Source organism: Cladophialophora immunda, assembly GCF_000835495.1.
Source record: "Cladophialophora immunda strain CBS 83496 unplaced genomic scaffold supercont1.1, whole genome shotgun sequence".
Taxonomy (NCBI): domain Eukaryota; kingdom Fungi; phylum Ascomycota; class Eurotiomycetes; order Chaetothyriales; family Herpotrichiellaceae; genus Cladophialophora; species Cladophialophora immunda.
This window is the reverse complement of record NW_015622541.1, coordinates 5,196,003-5,210,612: the sequence shown is the minus strand read 5'-3', so window position 1 is coordinate 5,210,612 and position 14,610 is coordinate 5,196,003. Positions and strand designations below refer to the sequence as shown.

The 14,610-nt window shown below is 53.9% G+C and overlaps 6 protein-coding genes across 6 annotated transcripts; 4 read left to right on the top strand and 2 right to left on the bottom strand.

Moving 5' to 3' along the window:
• The first annotated feature begins 36 nt into the window (after window positions 1-36).
• Window positions 37-2,854, top strand: PV07_01515 (uncharacterized protein). The gene is made up of 2 exons (XM_016388045.1): window positions 37-1,745; window positions 1,794-2,854. Exons 1-2 carry the CDS (start codon window positions 219-221, stop codon window positions 2,592-2,594), a joined length of 2,328 nt encoding a protein of 775 aa, XP_016254973.1. The 5' UTR covers window positions 37-218; the 3' UTR covers window positions 2,595-2,854.
• Window positions 2,855-2,880: 26 nt separating this feature from the next.
• On the top strand, window positions 2,881-4,413 carry PV07_01514 (uncharacterized protein). The gene has a single exon (XM_016388044.1). It carries the CDS (start codon window positions 2,932-2,934, stop codon window positions 4,240-4,242), a length of 1,311 nt encoding a protein of 436 aa, XP_016254972.1. The 5' UTR covers window positions 2,881-2,931; the 3' UTR covers window positions 4,243-4,413.
• A 290-nt stretch (window positions 4,414-4,703) lies between these two features.
• PV07_01513 (uncharacterized protein) lies at window positions 4,704-6,096 on the top strand. The gene has a single exon (XM_016388043.1). The coding sequence runs from the start codon at window positions 4,781-4,783 to the stop codon at window positions 5,963-5,965; it is 1,185 nt and encodes a 394-aa protein (XP_016254971.1). The 5' UTR covers window positions 4,704-4,780; the 3' UTR covers window positions 5,966-6,096.
• On the bottom strand, window positions 6,019-7,640 carry PV07_01512 (L-arabinitol 4-dehydrogenase). Its single transcript, XM_016388042.1, has one exon. It carries the CDS (start codon window positions 7,399-7,401, stop codon window positions 6,229-6,231), a length of 1,173 nt encoding a protein of 390 aa, XP_016254970.1. The 5' UTR covers window positions 7,402-7,640; the 3' UTR covers window positions 6,019-6,228.
• A 441-nt stretch (window positions 7,641-8,081) lies between these two features.
• Window positions 8,082-13,240, top strand: PV07_01511 (uncharacterized protein; the record flags this gene model as incomplete). Its single annotated transcript, XM_016388041.1, has 2 exons — window positions 8,082-9,395; window positions 9,447-13,240. The coding sequence occupies exons 1-2, from the start codon at window positions 8,306-8,308 to the stop codon at window positions 13,238-13,240; spliced, it is 4,884 nt and encodes a 1,627-aa protein (XP_016254969.1). The 5' UTR covers window positions 8,082-8,305.
• PV07_01510 (uncharacterized protein) lies at window positions 13,231-14,335 on the bottom strand. Its single transcript, XM_016388040.1, has 4 exons — window positions 14,278-14,335; window positions 14,033-14,216; window positions 13,686-13,938; window positions 13,231-13,606 (listed from the first exon to the last, which is right to left on the bottom strand). The coding sequence occupies exons 1-4, from the start codon at window positions 14,278-14,280 to the stop codon at window positions 13,504-13,506; spliced, it is 543 nt and encodes a 180-aa protein (XP_016254968.1). The 5' UTR covers window positions 14,281-14,335; the 3' UTR covers window positions 13,231-13,503.
• Between the last annotated feature and the right edge of the window lie 275 nt (window positions 14,336-14,610).

Genomic DNA, 14,610 nt, shown 5'->3' with positions numbered 1-14,610 from the left:
GACCTCCCCAATCTTGCATCCCTTCGCTCGTCCAGCCTCCAGCCTCGTTGTTTGTTACACCCCCTCCTACATCTCACCCTGTGCGCGTGTATTTCAGCTTGCATTCCTTTTCCTCACCAGACCATATCTTCCCACCAACATCTCCACGGCTCAATTGGACAGAACTGACGCGTCTATTCGTCTACGTTCCGCCGCCGGGCTCAGCCCGCGATTACAAGATGCATTTGCGTCAGACCCTCCTCAACTTCTACCGGTCACGAGTTGAAAGTGGAAACTCCAAAACTGTCGAGTCTTCAGATTCTCGCCCTGTGCTCGCTCGTTCTACAAGCTCTACGTTTTCAGAGGATGACCTAGACACCATCGTCGTCATTCCAAGACCCGCCAGACCACAACAACTCCCTACGCCCTCCGAGAGCTCCCTCGACGTGTCTGTTCAAGATGCCCAAGTCGCAACTATGAAACAAGTGCCGAAAGGCCGAGCCCGACGCGTTAGTTCGAGGCTGACCAAGACACAAAGCCACAATGCTATTGTGGGAGATGTAGAAGATGAGGACCTCAAAGGAAGGACTGTCAGCGGTGAAACCTTGGTTAACATGGACAACACAAGCCAGTCAACACTGGTCAAGGAAGGTATCGCCGCATTGGACTTGCCGTGGAACGTGAGCGAGGTGTTTACAAAGCAAGGCAAGGCAGATATGCTGGGTGGGAAGAATAGCGCTGTGCATGGGTCCAGAAGAGCATCGACAGTGACTGCGGAAGATGCAGAGGAACAGCGTCTCCGAGCAGAAAAGTCTGCTGCGAAGAAGGCCAAAATGGCCGAGAACAATAAAATATGGGAGCAACGGCGCAAGGCTGCAGAGAAGCGAGCTACAAGAAGATCGTCTAGGATGCCCGTCCTGGATAAGGCGGGAGAGGTCGTGTCGAGCATTGCTAATAGCGTGCTTGGGAAAAGGAAGGCCAGAGCATCGGAATCGCGCAACGGAGCACGATCAAAAAGCTTGGGAGGCATAGAGCAAGCTGCTCAAGAACCCGTTGCGAAGAAGAGACGCGTCAGCGAGGGTGATATCGCCCGTGAGGAGGTTGCCCAACCAAAAGCATCCATCCGACGGCGGGAAAAGAAATGGCTTACATCAGGGCTCTACGCTGGCCAGTCCAGGGGGACCGATATACGTCCTACCAACAGCAAAAGCAGACGCAAGAGCGTGGCTCTTTCGGAACCTGTCAAGGAAAACTCCGTGCTGCCTCTGCCAATGTTCGCCGGCGAGCGCCTGATGAGTTACGGTCGAGACTTCAAGCTACCTTTCGACATCTTTTCTCCCGTTCCCGCTGGTCAGCCGAAGCCCGACGAGTGGAGAAAGGTTAACAAAAACGTCTTTGTTGGTGATGCGGCCCAAGCATGGCGAGTGTCAAAGTACGAGGAGCATTCAAGCTGTTTGTGCAAGCCTGAGACGGGTTGCGACCAGAATTGCATTAATCGATACATGTACTATGAATGTGACAGCCGGAACTGTAACCTGAAAACAGAAGATTGTGGGAACCGGGCGTTTGAAAACCTCCAGCGACGGGTCAAGAAAGGTGGCAAGTACAACATTGGCGTGGAGGTGATTAAGACGGAGGACAGGGGATATGGCGTGCGAAGCAATCGGACGTTTGAGCCAAATCAGATCATCGTGGAGTATACGGGAGAGATTATCACTCAGGAGGAGTGCGAGCGTCGTATGAAGACGATGTACAAACATAATGAGGTCAGTCGATCACTGGGCGGGCATGCATTCTATACTAACGTGGAGCAGTGCTATTATCTGATGCTCTTTGATCAGAACATGATCATTGATGCCACCCGAGGATCCATTGCACGGTTCGTCAACCATTCTTGCGAACCCAATTGCAGGATGGAAAAGTGGACGGTCAATGGCAAACCCCGAATGGCACTGTTCGCAGGCGACCGAGGTATCATGACCGGAGAAGAACTCACTTATGACTACAACTTCGATCCTTATTCACAGAAGAATGTCCAAGAATGTCGCTGCGGATCCCAAAAGTGCCGTGGAGTGTTAGGACCAAGATCCAAGGAGGAGCGAAAGCCAAAGAGTCCTGAGAAGGAGACAAGCAAGAGCCGCAGCAAACTGGCGGGTGCGAAACGAAAGATCGCGGAGGTTATAGAGGAGGGCACCAGCCGAATCACGAAGAAGACCAAAATTGCTGCTGCACCGAAAGGGAAGGGCTCAAGTCGCTCACAGTCCAGCAGCCCGGTCAAGGTGCGAAAGATGAAGCTCATCAAGAAAGCTGTGACGCGAAAGACCAGTGCGACGGTGGTGGGCGGTCTTTCCAGACGTCCCTCGAAACTCAAGACTCTCGTCGCGAGTGCTAAGAGCAAGGCAGTCAAGCGCAGAGTTGTGTCCACTTCGTCGTCGACCGCTTTGATTGCGAAGAAAAGCCCAAAAAGAGCTGCTCCAGCGACTGTCAGCCGTTCGTCAAGCCTGCGGGAGAAGGCATCTAGTGTCAAGAGCCGAGTCGTGAGAAGCGTTCGCACCACTCAGAGAGTGAGGACTAAGACTGTTCGAGCGATTGAGGCTGAAGAAGGGGCTTCATGAGGACGACGCCTAGTGAGGAGGGAAGATTTGATGCCCCTATGTTGTATGAGAGATCCACGGGAAGGTGGAAGGGCTATGGCAAGGTCATGTTGTTCAATTCCAAGCAGTAGTTGGCTCTTGTATAGACTAAGGCCTCACCAATTGCTGCGGATACCGAGGCTGGTCTGTGTTGTGGACTGCGGACTTCTCCTTTGATCGACGATAGTGCGGAGACTTGATGCCATGAACCACCACGAAGCGCGTGCCTGGAGGCTGGAGATGATGTATTCTTGTGTGCTCCAATAGTGAATTTCTTTGCTTCACCATCCACCACGGCCATCACCAAAGCTTCTCGACCATGGGTGAATCAGTTGCTGCGAAATCTTCCTCTTTCGGTTCCGTCATCGCGAAATACCGTCCTGACCTCGCCCCGTATGAAGACATCTACAAGCACTGCCATGCCAACGGAGAACTCTCTACGCAAGAGAAAGAAACAGCCTCATTGATCACGGAGCACCTGAAGAAGCTCTCAAACGACCTTGACATACGCACCGGGATTGGAGGACATGGCCAGATCGCCATCTTGAAGAATGGACCTGGGAAGACGATACTTCTACGGGCCGACATCGACGCCCTTCCGGTCCAGGAGAAGACGGGTCTGCCCTATGCTAGCACAAAAACCATGCGCGATACAGACGGCCTCGTAAAGCCTGTAATGCACGCCTGCGGACACGATTTCCACATCACCTCGCTGCTCGCAGCTGCAGAAACACTCATCGCCGCCCGCTCGACCTGGTCGGGCACCATCGTCTTCCTCTTCCAACCTGCCGAAGAGAGGGGGAGTGGCGCTCGTGCCATGGTGGATGACGGACTCTACTCTGCCGACAAACACGCCTGTCCCATTCCTGATGTTGTGCTGGGCCAACACGTGTTTCCTCTCCAGGCGGGAAAGACAGCCACACGAGCGGGACCGGTCATGTCTGCGGCGGACAGCTTCAAGGTGACAATCTACGGCAGCGGCGGGCACGGCAGTATGCCCCATCGCACGATTGATCCTGTGGTCATTGCTTCGCACATTGTCGTGCGCTTGCAGACGATACGATCTCGGGAAGTCCCGCCCGACGAGACGGCCGTGGTCACGGTGGGCGCATTGCAGGCCGGCAGCACGGAGAACGTCATCTCAGATGAAGCCGTGCTGAAGATCAACATCCGCAGCGTGAGCGTGGAGTGGCGCGAGAAGATCCTCGCCTCCGTCAAGAGAATCATCAAGGCAGAGTGTTTGGCAGGGGACTGCCCCAAGGAGCCCCTGATCGAGCCCACCTCTTCGTTCCCGCTCACCATCAACGACGCCGAAGTTGCGGGCGAAATCAACAAGTCTTTCACCGCATACTTTGGCGAGAAGAACCACGACCCGAGCCTCAAGAACGTGCTGGGGAGCGAAGATTTCGGTATCCTGGGATCCAGCATCGGGAAGCCGTACTGCTTCTGGTTCTTTGGCGGCCACGACGCGGGCATGTATGAGGAGATGGTCAAGAAGGGGGAGGAGCAGAAGATCCCGGTCAATCACAGTCCCTTCTTCGCGCCGGTTTTGCAGCCGACCTTGACCATCGGGGTTGATGCCTTGGTTGTGGCAGCGCTGACCTACGTGGGCAAGGGTAGCGATGGATAATTTTGATGGCTTGAAAATAGCTGAGTATGCATATGGGAGGATGATATCGAGTCTCACCCTGCACAAAGAAAAGCTCATGTTCCAGGCGAGAGCACTTGAGGGATGGGACTTCAAAATGTACAGCGAGGCTTCCTCTGCTAGTCATCGATCGTATGCTTCTAGGATCTCTACGCCTGTATGCCTCGTTTCCCATCCCCTTCAACTTCTTTCCCCTTCTCCCTAACCAATGAAGTAGACGATGAGATTTCTCCAATCTGTCCACCACTGACCAGTCACTGCATTTGTAATCACGCAAGGCTCTTCGAGGCAATGGACACGAGCCTTTTTCCCCAACATCCCGCCCGCGAGCGACATCGGCATATGCTTTGGTCTCCTCAGCGGAGAATGGCCGACCATCAATGCCGACGGCCATTGAACCACGTTCGCGTGGGATCGCATCATATAACCAGACCGCGAATTTCCCTGAATTTACGATCCCCTCGCTTCGTCGTCGGGAAGAAAGATACATGTGGAGTCTGTGATATCGCCTGGGAGCTATATGAGATTCATGAGCAGAGCGGTGCACAGATTGACATCCACAGCCAACATCCTCGCACCATCCCGCCCGAATACTACTATTCGATTCGTGCCTGGAATAAAGCCACAGCGAGTATCCGCATCGACCATGTCTTCCTCGACCCCGGTCAAGCTCGCCATACTGGACGACTATGCCTCGATCGCGCTCCCGCACTTCCAGGCCGTGCAGGGCCAGGTCCAGATCGACACGTTCCCGACCACACTCAACGCGCGCATCCCAGCCGAGCACACCCAACTCGTCGAGCGGCTGAAGCCGTACACGGTCATTTCGTCGATGCGCGAGCGCACGCTCTTCCCGCGCTCGGTGCTCGAGCAGCTCCCGAACCTGAAGCTCCTGTTGACCACGGCCATGAAGAACGCGGCGATCGACCTGGCCGCGTGCAAGGACCTAGGCATCACGGTTGTCGGGACGACGCCGAAGCCCAACGCCGTCAAGGGCTACGACGCGACTAATGAAATCACCTGGGCCCTGATTCTGGGCTTCGCAAAGGACGTCGTCCACGGCGACACGGTGATCAAGTCGGCCTCCGCAGGCTGGCAGACGCACCTCACGTTCGGGCTGGCGGGCAAGACGCTCGGCCTGCTGGGACTGGGCAAGCTGGGCACGCAGTGCGCCGTGACGGGCGTGCTGGGGTTCGGGATGAAGGTGCTGGCGTGGTCGAGCTCGCTGACGCAGGAAAAGGCCGACGAGGCGGCGCAGTCGCGCGGCCTGCCCAAGGGCAGCTTCCAGGTGGCCGGATCAAAGAAGGAGCTGTTCGAGCGCGCCGACGTGCTGAGCGTGCACTACGTGCTCTCGGACCGCAGCCGGGGCATCGTGGGCGCCGCCGAGCTCGCCGCCATGAAGAAGTCCGCCTTCCTGGTCAACACGTCGCGCGGCCCGCTCGTCGACGAGCCCGCCCTCGTCGCCGCCCTCGAGGCCGGCACCATCCGCGGCGTCGCCCTCGACGTCTTCGACACCGAGCCACTCCCCAAGGACACGCCCTGGCGGCGCAGCGGCTACTGGGGCCAGGACGGCAGGAGTCGCATCCTGGTCAGTCCGCACATGGGCTACGTCGAGGAGGAGACCATGAACAGCTGGTACGAGCAGCAGGGTCGCGCCGTGGCGAGCTGGATCAAGGGGGAGGAGGTCAAGGGCATCATGCAATAGTCGGGTCGATGTGCGAGTGAGCGGGTGATGGGAGTGGTGGAGGGGAAGTTTTAGGGAATTGGGCAGGTATCGTATATAGAAGTACCCATGGCGTCCTGTGAGATAGGAACAAAGCTCGAGTGCTACAGTTTATGGTGGACAATGTGCTCTATCACAGCTTTCCCGACCATCTACCTGTATTTCAATGTGGTCGGTGTGCCGTTTGTGACCTATGCCCCCCTGCAACTCCTAAACGGCCCTCGGTACTAACTAGCCTGCCCTGATTATAAACTGTCGTCGTTCTTGATCTGGACCTTGATGGCGCCGCTCTTGGGATCACTCGCCGTCTGGAAAGCAGCGACCGCATCGCTCATGTTGAACCGATGTGTGACCAATTTCTCTAGCGAAATCACACCGCTCTCCACCAGCCGGATCGCCTTCGGCCACGTATTGCTGTACCGGTACTGATACTGGAGGTCGATCTCTTGCGTAGACAGCCTCATGAAGGGGATCGTCATCTCGTTCTTGCCGACGCCGATCACGAAGACTTTGCCGCCGAATTTGACTGACCAGATCGCCGCATTGACGCTCGATTCGACGCCGGTGCACTCCATGGCGACGCGAGGCCGGATGCCGCCCATTGCGGAAACGATCTGCTCGGCGCATTCCTCTGCAGACACTCTGGGGACCTGGAATGTGGTGACTCGTGGCACGAGGGATTTTGCAAATTTTAACCGCCCCTCATCGATATCGGTGATCAGGAGGGGACATGCACCGGCAGCCGCGCAGCACAACAGTGTAACCAAGCCAATGGGTCCTGCACCACAGACCAGCACGGGGTCTCCAAGCCTAACGCCGGCGCGATCCATCCCTGCTAAAGCGACGGAGAGTGGCTCCAGTAGACTTCCATTCTCGTAACTCATGTCCCCGATCTTGTGACACCACACAGCAGGGTGCTTGACGTATCTCCTCAACAAGCCATCCACAGGCGGTGTGGAAAGAAACTCCACGTTCTCACATCCATTGTATCTTCCGGCCAAGCACGGCTCGCACTTGAAACACGGGATATTTGGCTCTATGGCCACTCTATCGCCGGGCTTCAAAGTCGTCACGCTGGGGTGGACGGATAATATTACGCCTGCGGACTCGTGGCCCAGGATATGGTCGTCCGTGACAATCATAGGACCTATACACCCTGCGTGCCAGAAGTGCACGTCTGAACCGCATATCCCTGTGCTCTTGATGCCGATGTAGACTTCCCCTTCTCTTAGGTCTTTTCCATCTTTGACTTCTGCGAGGGTCGGTGACGCTTCCGCCACCCAAAGGTCATGTTTCGGATTTGTGAAGACGCCAATGTTGGACTTTGCGGGCTGGAGCTCCGAAGAGTTTGTGCTTGAGCCGGAGGTGCCATTCGTCACTGTGGCGGTCGCATCAACATGACCGTTAGAGGTCGACATCGCAGGCAGGACGATCTTGTCTCTCGAGTGTAAGGAAAAATGTCAATGCGGGGTACGCGTGAGAGAGATGCTGGAAATGAAAAGTTCGAGCGCTTCGAGGCGTAGGATTCTCCAAAGAAACACGGGCGATGCAGGTTTTCACAAGTTAAATACTCGGAATTTTCTGTCGAACACGCTCGTTGCATCCGGTCGCACAATGCACAATGAATTGATACGCAGTCACTTACCAAGTACCGCCCGCCGACCATTTGGTTACTTTCCCGGTTGCCACAGGCCTGTCTCAACCCCACTGACGTCCCGTATGCTGGGGGATGACCGCCGCGAGATTTCCTCTTTGGGGTTCTCCCCCCACTATCGTTGAAGCGGGCGGCGGCTTTCGGGCCATGTCTGTCCGAGAGGGCGATCCTTGATCAGTCTGTTCATAGGAAGGATAGCACAAATGCGGGAATAGGTGGGCTATTACTAGCTGTCGAAGACACGAAACACCGTCAAGGAGCGTAACTAAGCCATTTCAAACTTGTCGTCTCAGGTTCCAATGGAAATTCTAGCCACGTGAGTCCACGTGAAATCACACGACGAGGCTTGGTATCTTTGCAGCGTTTGCACAGCCTCACTCAAGACGCATCGTCAACTGCAAACCGCCAGCCTCACCACTTTCACCATATACCATCTCGATTACACCGCAATGTCAATATGCGGTCTGTTTGCGATCTCCTTGATTCCACATGCTTCTTGTGCGTTAGGCACTAGACAGTCAGCTGCGCCGACTTGGGTCATGTTTCATTTTCAGCGCCCCTGCATCAGACAGAAGAGCAACACTATGTCAGGCTGAGGAGAACCGCTCCCCATGCATCAGCACCTTGCACCGGATGATCATTACGACTAATTCTTCCCAATACGCAACATGTTAGTCACCGACTATCATGTAGGGTGGATATCTGCACTGCCATTGGAAGAGGCTGCAGCTCTGGACATGCTCGACGAGGAGCATGACAATATCCAGCTAGCAAGCTACGACACCAATAACTACATTTTGGGCCGAATCGGGCCGCACAATGTAGTCATCGCATGTCTACCTCAAGGGGTTATTGGTTCTGTATCAGCAGCCTCTGTAGCCATCCCGATGCGCGCCACCTTCCCCTCCCTTCAATTCATCCTGCTCGTGGGAGTTGGTGGTGGCGTCCCCACAACGCAGCATGACATTCGACTGGGAGATGTTGTCGTGAGCCGTCCGTCAGGGCAGTTTGGTGGCGTGGTCCAATATGACTTCGGGAAAACCCTCCATCAAGGTCGTTTTGTTCGAACTGGCTCACTCAATCGCCCACCCGACGTATTGTTGAATGCTGTTTCAAGCCTGGAAGCCCGGCATCTCAGCCAAGGAGGGTCTCAAATCAGTGTCATTTTAGAGGATGCCATCCGGAGGAACCCACGCCGAAGGAAGGCTTGCAGTTATCCAGCTACTGACAAAGATGAATTGTTTGAGTCTTCTTACGCACACCGAACCTCGGATGGTGCACTCTGCGATGCTTGTGACCGTGGTAGACTTGTTAGCCGCCCAGCTCGCTCCGAGACTCATCCAACAATACACTATGGGCTAATCGCGTCCGGTAGCCAGGTTATCCGGGATTCGATAATGAGGGAGCGTCTCAGTGCAGAGTTGGATGTTCTTTGCTTTGAGATGGAAGCTGCTGGCTTGATGAACTATTTCGACTGCTTGGTTATTCGAGGCATTTGCGACTACTCGGATTCACACAAAAACAAGCGATGGCAGGAGTATGCTGCTGCTACCGCCGCAGCTTATGCGAAAGAGCTTTTGTGGATTATCCATCCACAGCCCACCTTCCGAGCAATCATGGCAGACAGGACTCATGGCGATAGTGGGGATGTCAGGGCTCAACATAGCCAGCGGCACTCGCTCCAATCAGGTCCAGTATCTGGTTTCGACGCCACATCTCCGGCGGCGGGTAGATACCATTCAGCTGCCGCCGAATCAGGTAAGCGTCCTGCCTCTAAGGTTGTACCATTGCTAAGAATTCCGGCACAAGCATGTCTCAAGTCGCTATGGTTTAAAGAAATGGGCGGCCGCCGAGACAACATTGTTCGTGCAGCCGAAGGAACATGTTCCTGGCTGACAGAACACCCAGACTATCAGCAGTGGGCAACACAGAAGCATGGTCTGCTTTGGATAACTGGCTTCCCGGGGGCCGGCAAAAGCGTTCTCCTCGACACTCTAGTGAGCAAGGTTGAGAGCCAGAGAGAGGAGAACGTTATTGTGGCTTCATTTTTCGTTCATGGCCGTGGCACACAGATGCAGAAATCTCCCGTTGGGTTATATCGGTCCATTCTGCATCAAATACTGACGAAAGCCAAGATACTACTCACCGAATTCACAGAAACTTTCGTGGTGAAGCAACTCAACCAAGGTGAATATGGGCACTCTTGGACATGGCATGAAAAGGGTGTGTTCGACTTCCTCAATACACGAGCAAAGCAATATTCTCGCCATTCTATCAAAATCTTCATAGATGCCTTGGACGAATGTGGCGAAGAGACGGCAAGAAAGCTCTCGTCAGAGCTCTGGACACTGACAACCCCAACTCCCGAGGTTCGATCAGCAATAAGTGTGTGTATAACCTGCCGTCACTATCCTGTTATGGATCTCTTTGATGCCCCCGAGATCTGTGTCGAGGATCAGAATTCTAGCGACATTTCTAGATTTGTGCAGGGCGAGCTTGCAAAAGTCTTCAAAAACAACCACTCGAGGGGATATGTCGAGCACGAAATTTTGCGCAAAGCAGCCGGCAACTTTCTGTGGACGGCCCTCATCCTCGACCAAACAAAGCGAAAAGGACGTCATGGCTATGGCTTGGAAAGGATTCGCAAAGAAATTCAGAATAGCTCGCCGGAGCTTGGCCAAATATACAAGGAGGCGTTGACGAAGATACCACTCGAGGACAGGATGGATGCAATACGCCTCTTCGAGTGGGTCTGCCTAATCGAGGAGCCGCTTTCCCCAGTCCAGATGCGCTATGCACTGGCCTTTGACCCGCAGGCTCCAGCGAGGACTCTTGCCGCATGGGAGAAATCAGAAACATTTGTTGAGACGGACGAGCGAATGGAACTGTTGATAAACGCTCTATCCGGTGGCCTTGTCGAGATTGCAAAGGGAGATTACATCATTCAGTGCATTCATCAGTCGGTCAAGGACTACATACTACAGCAAGGCCTGCAGGATCTGGAGCAATCCATCAGCCAAGAAGGATTGAGTGCTGTGCTTGGCTCTACTCTATCACAAGCTCATGAGCTAATATTCAAATGCTGCATGCATTACATCCTCACGGACGAAGTTCTTTCGCTTGGTGTCAAAGAAGCGCCTTTTCTGGCAAGCCAATATTCCTTCATTCAGTATGCTGTGTCCAGGTGGCCCTCGCATCTGAAAAAAGCCGGCCAGGATGGTAGACTACAGCGGGAGCTTCTGACATACATCCGGTGGCCTGACCGGACTCGTCTGGAGCACTGGCTTTCACTATGCTCGGTGGATTCTCGTGCTTGCGCTCTTCAAGCGGGTGCACATATACTGCACGTTGCTGGTTATTTTGATCTTTGTCATGTCATTGATGCCGTCTTTGAAAACCACGCATTCGAGACCATTGATGCTAGAGATACCCAAGGATGCACCCCTCTCATTTGGGCAGCAAAAAATGGACATGCCGATGCGGCGAGATGCCTCATCAGTCACGGGGCAGACGTCAATTCATTTGATTTGGAACGACATTCGTCCTTGTGGTGGGCCTCAAATTACGGCCACTTGGGCGTGGCACAGATCTTAATGCAACATGGAGCGGATGCTGATTTACAGGATGAAACGGGCCGTACGGCATTATTTTGCCCTGCGGAAAACTTTGACGAAGCAATGGTCGATTTCCTTCTCTCTCAAGGCGCAAATCCGAATTTACGAGACCACCAGGGTAGGTCACTGCTCTATTTTCTTATCGGTTATGACACCCGGGAGAGGGGATTCAGAATCATCCGACGACTGTTAGAAAAGGGCGTAGAGCCAAGCAAGAAGTTATCGGAAGATGAGTTGCTGCTGCAATGGGCGATATATGGCGACCTGCCTGAAATCATCGATCTCATATTGAAATTTGACCCATTTGCCCACGACGACAGCCGACGAGCATTGGCTTTATATCAGGCCTTACACATGAGGAATCCCTCCATTGCCCTGAAGTTTGCCAATGCTGGGGTCAGTGCGCAGAAGTTCACAGACTTCGCTGGCGAAACCCCCATTGCCTACGTCCTGTCGAGGAATTACCAAGTGATTGCCGAAACATTGCTTGAGCGGAAAAATTGTGACCCAAACGGTCGTGGGTTCAGAGGGACAACTCCCCTTATGGCTACTGCACAGCGGGGACTTGCTGTTATGATGAAGTCTCTGTTCGATCTAGGTGCCGAACCAAACCTTGCCGACTTTGAAAACCGAACCGCTTTATCATTTGCAGCAGAGGGCGGATACTTAGATGCTGTTAGCCTTCTCATTGAAAGGCATGCCGACCTAAATTTGAGCGACAAAAGGGGAAAGACACCTCTGATGTGGGCAGCTGAACATGGCCATGATCATGTGGTCGAAATACTAATTGAAAAGGGCGCAAACCTGAAAGCCCAGGATTCTTCAAAATGTTCGGTATTATTTTGGGCGGCGAAAGGTGGGAATAATACTGTGATGAAGCTGTTGAGTTGTTTGGACAAGGAGCACCAGAATTCCCTGGGCCAGACTGCCCTCTGGTGGGCCCTAATGCATCGCCAGACAGGTGCTGCAATTTATCTACTAGCCTCTGGCGCAAACCCCAACTCAACCGATATTGATGGCAAGAGCCTCCTCTCATGGACAGTATCCGCCTCTTATTTGGACGGCGTCCAGCTTCTCCTCGAAAACGGGGCGGATGCTAACGCAAAGGACCGCAAACAGCAAGCGGCACTTCTTGTGGCCACGGCGAATGGCAGCAATGAGTTGGTAAGACTACTACTTCGGCATCAAGCGAATCCCGAGGAGGAAGATTCACACGGCTATACTCCGTTGCTTCTTGCAGTCAAAAAGGGCTCGGTAGATACCGTTGCGGTTCTTTGCAAAGTTGCCGAATTGAATCGTGCAGACCGCAGTGGGCGCACGCCACTTCTATCAGCCGCAATGAATGGCAACGAAATAGTGGCGAAGTGTCTGTTGGAACATGGAGTCGATGCCAATTGCCAAGATCGTCGAGGGAGGACTCCGCTGTCCTTCGCTTGCGAGTACGGGTATGAAAGCCTTGTGAAGGTCTTGCTAGAACACCGGATCAACCCGGACGCTCAGGATCAGAATGGACGCACTGCGGTTTGGTGGGCGGCTTCTTACGGCAGAACCGCCATTCTGAAACTCTTGCTTGAGAAAGGCGCCGATCCGGAATTGCCGTCCAAATCGGGCGAGACTGCGTTGTTGAAAGCTGTTGACAACGGGCATGTCGAGCCAGCACAGCTGCTTTTGCGACACTTGCCGGCTGCTCATTCAGATCCGGAATGCAGCTCCAGGCTCCTAGGATTGGCGACAGACAATTGTGACTCAGCCATGGTGTCATTGCTGATTGAAGAAGGGATAGACTGCAGTCAACCCCTTCCTTCTGGGCGAACGATTTTGTCGTGGGCAGCGAGGAACGGTTGCCTTGACGTCCTGAAGACTTTGGACCGTCGCGGGATCGACCTTGAGGCCCCTTGCGATCAGCAGGGACTTACCGCCCTTGACGTCGCCTTTGAACGGGGCCACAAGAGAGTGGTAGAGTTCTTGATGAAAATTCCGAAACGATGAGATATATATGATTGGTTATATTTGACCTCTTTGCCAGTCCTGTTCACCAGCGAAACTAGATTCCCTTGACAAGGCTGAGCAGTTCACGTGACTAGACCAAACACGTATATCCTCTGGTGGACCTTTCTTCTCAGCCGTGTCTGGAGAAGTCAAAATGATCTTTGCATAGACTCGAAATTGAAAAGAATACTTTTGCGCATATATCTCCACTGCCTCGAGCACTTTGCCCACAGCATCACCCCCCGCAAATAGTCATCGGGGACTCATGATGGGTTCTCTGAGTGATCGTCCAGCCCTGGAACGTTTTCTGACGTGATGCTGTCAATCTTCTTATATGGCGCCTTAATTGTCCAGATGATATCGAATCTTGGATTCGTATCCGTCAGAGAGAGAGACCTTGTTGGGAGACTTGCAGAGGACAAAGAGGGTTTGCTGGGAGTTTTACCTTTTGCCAGGGTAGTCCGGCACATCCTCCACACCAAGCGCCTTCGCAATCTTCTCCAGCGTCTCGTGTTCCCAGCAAATCAGTACATTCCCCTCCCCCACAAATTCCCCCTTGCCTTTGATGTAGTCATGCACCGCGTCCGCGACCTTGTCGACGTGATCCCTGTCGATGAGGTAATTGAAGGGCACGTTATACGGCTGCAGAGACTCCGCCAGGGGTTGAACGGTCAAAAACGGGCGGGTTTGCCGGTTATCTGTCGGAATGTGGGAGAGTTATTGTCAGAGACCAAACCCCTTCGGCTCCCCTGTCTGCAGGAGATCGACTCGGCAACCGCTAATTCCACCTACCTGACTTGGGTTTCTGCGCGATAATGTACCCGATGTCGTACGGGCTGCTGCGACCGAAGACCTGAACAAGCCCCTGGGCGCGTTCGATTCCTTGGGTGGCGAGGCCGGGGCTGTCGTCTCCGTCTGCCTCCTTTGGAGGCTTTTCGCCGTGGCGGATGAGGTACAAGATCGGAGAGTCGTGAGGCTGGCAACGATGTGAGTATGGCAGTTTGCTCCGACGCACGACGGCAGGGGAGGTTGGTTACCATTTCGTTCCGAAGGGTGAATCTTGGATATAGCAAAAAAGGGCCGTTGAGAACTTCCGAGACTCTCTTTGGGGAACAAGAGCACGCGACCGCTCACTTTATAGGTACTGTGCTCGACCGGCACCTGACTTTGGGGATAGCGTCAGCATCGGGCCCTGGTCACACGCTGCGGGCGTGGCTGGCGCACTACGCGAGCTGATGCTGACTTGTCGGTGCAGCAGCACCACCACCACCCTACTTGTAGAAACACGCATTTTCAGCTGCAACACAGCATGTGCCTCGCTCGTATTACTTTTTGCCCTCCTATATGATTGGTCCTGTCAGGTCAAAGCT